General features: G+C 37.0%; 1 protein-coding gene across 1 annotated transcript in view; it reads right to left on the bottom strand.

Moving 5' to 3' along the window:
• Positions 1-4,821: 4,821 nt before the first annotated feature.
• LOC121813326 (programmed cell death 1 ligand 1-like) overlaps positions 4,822-7,125 on the bottom strand; it is a 4,151-nt gene continuing 1,847 nt past the window's right edge. The window contains exons 3-4 of the mRNA XM_042217033.1: positions 6,291-6,650; positions 4,822-5,031 (exon numbers count right to left, since the gene is read on the bottom strand). Coding sequence (XP_042072967.1) covers positions 4,868-5,031; positions 6,291-6,650 — 524 coding nt within the window. The 3' untranslated portion in view covers positions 4,822-4,867. The remainder of the gene's footprint in view (positions 5,032-6,290; positions 6,651-7,125) is intronic.

Genomic DNA, 7,125 nt, shown 5'->3' with positions numbered 1-7,125 from the left:
TCAGGGTCAGCTGATCTAATGAAATGTATGTATATAGAACTTCTTCAATCCCTTTGCAGCCAGAATGGAAGAAGAGCAGCTGAGAAAGGTCTGTTCACATCTGATGTAACAGATCAACCAGTTAATCCAAAGACACAAAAGGCACATATGAATTAGTCAGGCATCAGATATTTTGTTTTCTTTATGTTCATCCTCACTGTAAATCTGTTTCACACTTACCAATGCACCAAATTCAACTTTCGGAAACATATTAACTTATTACTTATTATTCTCCCTCACAGTGAACTTGTTAATTATTTTGTGCATATTTTCAGAGTTTTTGATCTCTGATAAAAATAATTATATGCAGAAAAGTAAAAGTTCTTTGAAACAGATATAAATATATACACATTATAAACAGTAGGAAACTCTTCAGAAGGCCAATTTGTGTGTGTGTGTGTGTGTGTGTGTGTGTGTGTGTGTGTGTGTGTGTGTGTGTGTGTCTTTGTTGGGGGGAAATGTAAAAATTACACAAACTGTTTTAGAAAATGTAAAACATATTTTTTTAAGAGTTTAAGAGTTGTATTTAGTGCGTTTAAAAACATCTGTGTGGCTTGTTCACTATGTCAGCTTTGTGTGGTTTTAAGGATTTTGTAAAAAACAAAACAAACAACTTTAAAGGAGATGTATTCTGCTCATTTCCAGCTTCATGATGTTAATTTTAATTTCAATTCAATTTTATTTGTATTGCACCGAATCAAAGGTCATTTCAAGGTGCTTTATATTGTAAGGTAATAACCCTACAATACTACAAATAACTGGGTGTTAATGCATGATTTACAATCCAAAATAATCTTTATCTTAGACCAGATCATGGTGCAGCCCCTTTATCTTAGACCAGATCATGGTGCAGCCCCTTAGCTCATCCTGTGTTGGAAACCAGATGTTTTAGGTCCTCCCCTTTGAGTCCAATTTAATTTAAGCAGCTGCCCCTTATAAACAGAACATTTCAACAGTGGGTGGGTGGGTCAGTCTGAAGCCTGTATTTTTGGCTTCTGAAACTTTGGCCAAGTCTAACATGAACGTCAATCACTAGAACATTACATAAGGAAAAGCAGAATAGATCCACTTTAAAAATACAAGATGAAGAACAAACAAAAAAAAATTGTTTGAAAGCATACGAGCTAACTACATTAGTTTAATAATCTCAGTGTATCATTATACAAGAAGGAAACTGTTACAAGACAAATGTAAATCAGAGAATAACTCTTCTGTCACACAGACTTTGACCTCAGATATTGATAGTGTTTTTGAAAAGGTATCACAATGGTCAAGTTAGTCTGTAATATTTAACACATAACCATCATTTAAGTTAGTGTCAGTGCTCAGTGCGGACCTTCTCAGTTCACAGATGAAAACAGCACCATGATGAGGTCTACTGACTAACATCTATTTGAGGTAGCTGATATAATTAATTTGTAAAAGCATCCGATTTTTCACATTTAGTGCTTTGTAACATATTCATGAAAATGATATGTGTTAATACGCACCAAAAGAGTTTTTCCCTTCTTCATTAGTAAATAACTGAGTTCCTTCTGGCTGAGATTTTACATTTAGATGGTGACTACATGCATAAGGAGACAGTCTTATCCAACCAAAGTGAAAGGAACCAATTCTCACTATTTGGTAAACAGAATTTATACTTTACTAAAAACTGTTTCCACATAGTTTGAATACAATTTGTATTTTTTTTTTCTTGGCTCTGAGAAGAGAGAAAAAAAAGTGCAAAAGCCAGCACCAACACAAATATTAAAAAAAATCAGTGCCCTCAGAGTTTATCCACTTTACAGTGCACCAACAACATCTCCACACCCCAACAAAATTGGTGACAGAGCAGGTGTCAGTCAGTAACGTTGATGCATTTTATTTAAAAATAATAATAAGGCAAATTAGGCTAAGGTATGTTTGAGTAAACCTCCACAAATTGTGGATTTTTCATTTCCCATGTAGTGCATTGCTGTTAAACCTTGCCTCCAATTTTGCTGGTAAACATACATCAGTGAGTTAATGAGAGGTGATGGAATAAAGGCCTAAAAGTGAAACAACAAACAGATCTAACACTGGAATTAAGACCTGAGAGATATAATATGGACCAGGTTCAACATAGCCTGAATTTCTTTATGTTAGCTTGTTTAACGAAATCTAAAACCCCAGTCAGAGATGAAAATTTTTATTTTAAGTTATTAACGGCAACATTTGAAACATTTAAGAAGAAATTATTTTTCTGATTCAGTGTCCTGAGTAATAACCCACAAAAAGAAGAAGCTGTACTTCCTGTAGGGAAAATGATTTTGTGTTTAGCTTAGCTCCCTTTGATAAAACATATTCTACTAACTCAGTCTCACTTCATTGGACCTCTCTGGTCACAAAAAAACAACTTAAAACCTTCATTTGACAGAGTCTGGTGTAGCTTTGACTGCTGGCCAGGAAATCCCAGTTAATATTAACATCAGCCTCATTACAGAAAGAGATGAACTGAGAGGTAATCTGTAATGGACGACTGTTTTAAACGAATGTAAACTGAATAATATGAGGTAGAAGGAGGGAAAAAAGAAGAAAAGAATATTCATTAAATTACTGATTCCAATCAAGTCTTTGTCATCAGCTGTGAACAAAGTGCATTCTTCTTAAGGTCAATGATGGATAAATGCTGATCGGTGAACTTTATAACACTAGTTTGCATTAATGACAAACAACAAACTATTTTGATCATATTAAGTCTAAACTGCTCCATAGAAGAAGATGCTTTGGAAACAGAAGCTGATACAAAAAACACTTCTATGTAAACTGAAGGAACTCCATTAGCTCCAGAGTTAATTAGAAGCATATTATTAACTAGAGATGGACCGATCCGATATTACGTATCGGTATCGGTCCGATACTGACCTAAATTACTGGATCGGATATCGGAGAAAAATAAAAAATGTAATCCGATCCATTAAATATCACGAAAGCACCTCACAAAACTTGCAACACGCCGTAACTCACCTCAGAACGTTAGCACGTCGGAGCATAGCATGTGGAGCTTCGCTAGCAACCCGGCATTTCATCTCCGACAAAGTTATCCCCGAGAGAAGTAAAGCAAGTGTGTAAGTCCATCTCTGAATGTTTGTAAAGCATTCCTGCGTTAAGCTTAACGAGCGACTGCCTCTCGCTCTCCGTGCTGCTACTTCAATCATGAAACTGCTTAACGATCAGCTGATCGGCTTTTCTGTCCGAGTCCGAGCTCTCTTGTTTGCTTTTGGCCCACTTTGCACCAGAAAGAGGAAACCAGCGGCTGAACAACAGCAGCACGTTTAAGCTTGATCAGCTGTTGTTAGAATTTATTTAATATTACTTTCTACTCGAGGATCTTTTTCTACGTAGCTGACGGCTGGTAACTGTGCAGGGGCGGATCTAGCAAAGTTTAGCCAGGGGGGCCGATAGGGCATTAACAGGGAAAAGGGGGCACAAAGACATACTTTTCTTTCTTATTCTCATTTAAAATGTCTAGCTTTTAATAAATAATTATCTGAATCTTACACCAAAGTTTTAATCTGATGTAAAATGTATAGAAGTCCATTACTGTATATAGTAACTGTTAAGTCTAATATACCCTAGTAAGCTATAGTACTTTTTCCTTTGGGAAGGTACCATCTGTGCAGTCTGCAATTTTGTTGAAGAAAGATGTTGAATCTATTTAATATTTCTTGAAAAATAATTGATTTCTGTGCATTTTTTTTCACACTGCATCAAATTAAGGTTGATTACGTCGATTAAGCATCATGAGGTGGAGCGTGAGGGGTGGTTCCCTATTTTTTATTTATTTATTTTTGTTGTTGCTGGGAGTTGGAACCCTATTAGTTAGGTTGCTTAATATTTATGCTAAGTACTCTTTAAAATACCAGAATAGGGAGGATGGTGTAGGTTTAAGTTTATTAGATTGATCAGTATTGCTGAACTATGAAATATTTTTTTTTGCATACAGGTATAACAGAATAGCTTTAGTGTAGTTGTTGTTTTAAACTTGAGTATGAACTTATACAAAATGCAGCAAGATATTTAAAAAACAGTTTTGTTGATTAAAAAACACTATATCGGATTCATATCGGTATCGGCAGATATCCAAATTTATGATATCGGTATCGGACATAAAAAAGTGGTATCGTGCCATCTCTATTATTAACTCCTTCAGTACAAAAACTCTCCTGAATTTGTTGATATGAAATCCTACAAAATGAATAATTGTTGATTACTAAATAAGAAATGACCAATTAATTGGTCCTCACACTCTTCAGTCTAAACCTGACAACATGGGATGCAACTGATCAGGGTTGACTGAAGTCATTAAAAAACAAAAAACCTTGGACAAAAAAGTGCAATTTGTGTTAAATATGGGAGAGTGAATGATGATGTAAGTGTGCACTGCTCTGTGGTACAGCTCTGAGGAATTGTGACAATATTTTAAAAACAGTAAGCAGCCTCACTACAGTCAGAGTTGACCTCAGGAGTGATCTGTAATAAGGCTACTACTTTACATAAATACAAATTATATTAATTATTTACAACACGTTAAAATTATGTGATGGCCTGTATTTGTATAAATGGCCTGTATTTGTATAGCGCTTTACTAGTCCCTAAGGACCAAAAAGCGCTTTACACATCCAGTCATCCACCCATTCACACACTGGTGAAGCTACATTGTAGCCACAGCCACCCTGGGGCGCAATGACAGAGGTGAGGCTGCCGGACACTGGTGCCACCGGGCCCTCTGACCACCACTAGTAGGCAACGGGTAAAGTGTCTTGCCCAAGGACACAACGACTGAGACTGTCCAAGCCGGGGCCGATTACAAGGCGAACTCCAAACTCTTGAGCCATGATCGCCCATAATCGCCGTAATGCAGGGAAAGTGCAAAAATCACCACTACAAACAAACCCAGAGCTAAATAGAGACTGATCCTCTCACGGCTCTCTGGTTTCAGTGTTTCTGTCTTCTTCTTTTCAACAGCAGCTGCAAAGATATTGGACAAGTATGAGTGACAGGATCATTAAATGCAAACTTCTGTGGGCAAGAAAGTGTAAGTAATGAAGGTGAAGTGTTTAGTAGCTTAAAAATTTTTGGTTTGGAGAAGCTGATGCAGAGCAAGCACTGGAGTTACACAACTCCAAGTGAATTTTAGCTTTACTCTATTTCCTCGTTTTGTGAAAACAATTTTCCAAAACCACCAACTGGTCGCTTTGTTCATTACATCTTGTTACCAGGCTGGACCCTCATTTAGCTTCAGAGCTGCCTTGTTCTGATGGACGAGTCTGGGTTGTCCGGAGAACTGTACTTGTCTGACTGCATTGACCTAAGAGTCAAGTTTGGTGGAGGGGAGCTTATGGTGTGGGGTTGTTTTTTCAAGATTGCGCTCGGCCCCTTAGTTGCAGTGAACGGGACTTTTAATGCTTCAGACAGACATTTTGGAAAATTTAACGGTCTCAAGTTTGTGGGAATAGTTTGGGGATGGCCCCTTCCTGTTCCAATATGACTGCACACCAGTAAACAGAACAAGGTCCATAAACACATGGATGAGGAAGTTACTGATCTTACGGCCACTGATCTTAAGTGGGCGGGGTGAGTGAAACTACACTTTTACTATATAGCCATTTAACCATACAAGGTAGGAGTTATCCCTCTCTATCATCAAAGCTTTCATTACTAATGTGTTAAACAAGTTATTAAAAGTTTCTCACATCACACACACTCAACTTTATAAAGATAAATGAAAGTGCTTGTGTACTTGCGAATGCTACCTCTGTTTCCACAGTAAGCACAGACTGAAACTGATCTCAGAGCAGTGAAAGTGGAGCCAGCAGTAGCTTGGCTAGTGCAGTAATCTCCAATTGGCTCTGTCCTTGATAAAGTTTGCACCTTACTTGAATTGACATAATTGTAACTGTAATGTGACTACTAAACGTGCTACACTAATATATTATTGAATAATATAATCCCAGTATCACGGTACTTTGTGTTTTAGCCAACACTGGATGACTTGATAATACAAGATAGTACAATTTACAATTGTCACCAAACTGAACTAAAAAAATTTTGTTTTCTTTGTTGTTGTTTTTTGTCATTTATTTATTTATTTTTTACAGTGATATAGATAGAAAAATGTCCCTTACTGAAAAGAAACACACTGATTTAGTATCCCTTAATTATCCAAGACTAAATATATTTTTACTATTTAGTTATTGTCCAGGATACCAACAGTGATGTCATCTTACCTGTAACATTGAGGTCACATGTTTTGGAACTAACTTCTTCATTAAGGACAACGATGCAGTGATACGTCCCCGTGTCGTTGAGCCTGAGATCAGTTAAGAGACATTCAAGTCGTCCTTTCCTGGCGAGCTGTGGGTCACACTGCAGTCGTCCTCTGTAGTTCTCATCTGGATACACCTCAGTGCCAGTCTCACTGTTATAGAAGAAAACCCGTGTCTTCTTTTCCACATTTATTATCTCTATTTGTAGGAAGTCAGGAGGCCTGTTGGTGTCGAAACGGAGCAGCCAGGTCAACGTGATGTTACTGTTACCTTCTGCATGATAGACCTCCTGTTCTGCACTCATAGTGAATTTAGTCTGACCTGCAAGAGGAAACAGACACAGAGTAAGTGAGGAACTATAAAAAAAAATGCAGAAAGAACTCAAAAAATGAATAAAGAAACAAATAATGAACAACTTAAGGCAAATTGGTTATTTAAACTTAGAAAGTTTTTTTGTTTTTTTTGTCTAATCTTCAGTCTGTGTGAAAGACATGACATCCCTGATAGGGAAATCTCTGACACGCTGATATGAATGTGAGCCCCACCCACCTACTCATTGAACACAATGCTATTAGGTTAAGATTAGCATAGAAATTAAGCCTAAATGGAGAAAAGTCACAACTTCTTGCTTCAGACAAACAAGTCTTTAGTTTTCTGTGTTCAAAAATATGCAATGGTCTTTTGTCAGTGTTCATCTTTACAAGGTGAGTGGGAGGCCCAGTCAAACACAAATTCAGTTCCAAAAGAAGAAAAATTGGAAACGCAAAAAGCTTAACATAATCTTTCTAATATATAT

Source organism: Haplochromis burtoni, unplaced genomic scaffold (assembly GCF_018398535.1).
Source record: "Haplochromis burtoni strain Fernald_Lab_line unplaced genomic scaffold, NCSU_Asbu1 Contig_1520, whole genome shotgun sequence".
Taxonomy (NCBI): Eukaryota; Metazoa; Chordata; class Actinopteri; order Cichliformes; family Cichlidae; genus Haplochromis; species Haplochromis burtoni.
The sequence above is the reverse complement of the archived record's forward strand: the minus strand, read 5'-3'. Positions and strand labels throughout refer to the sequence as shown.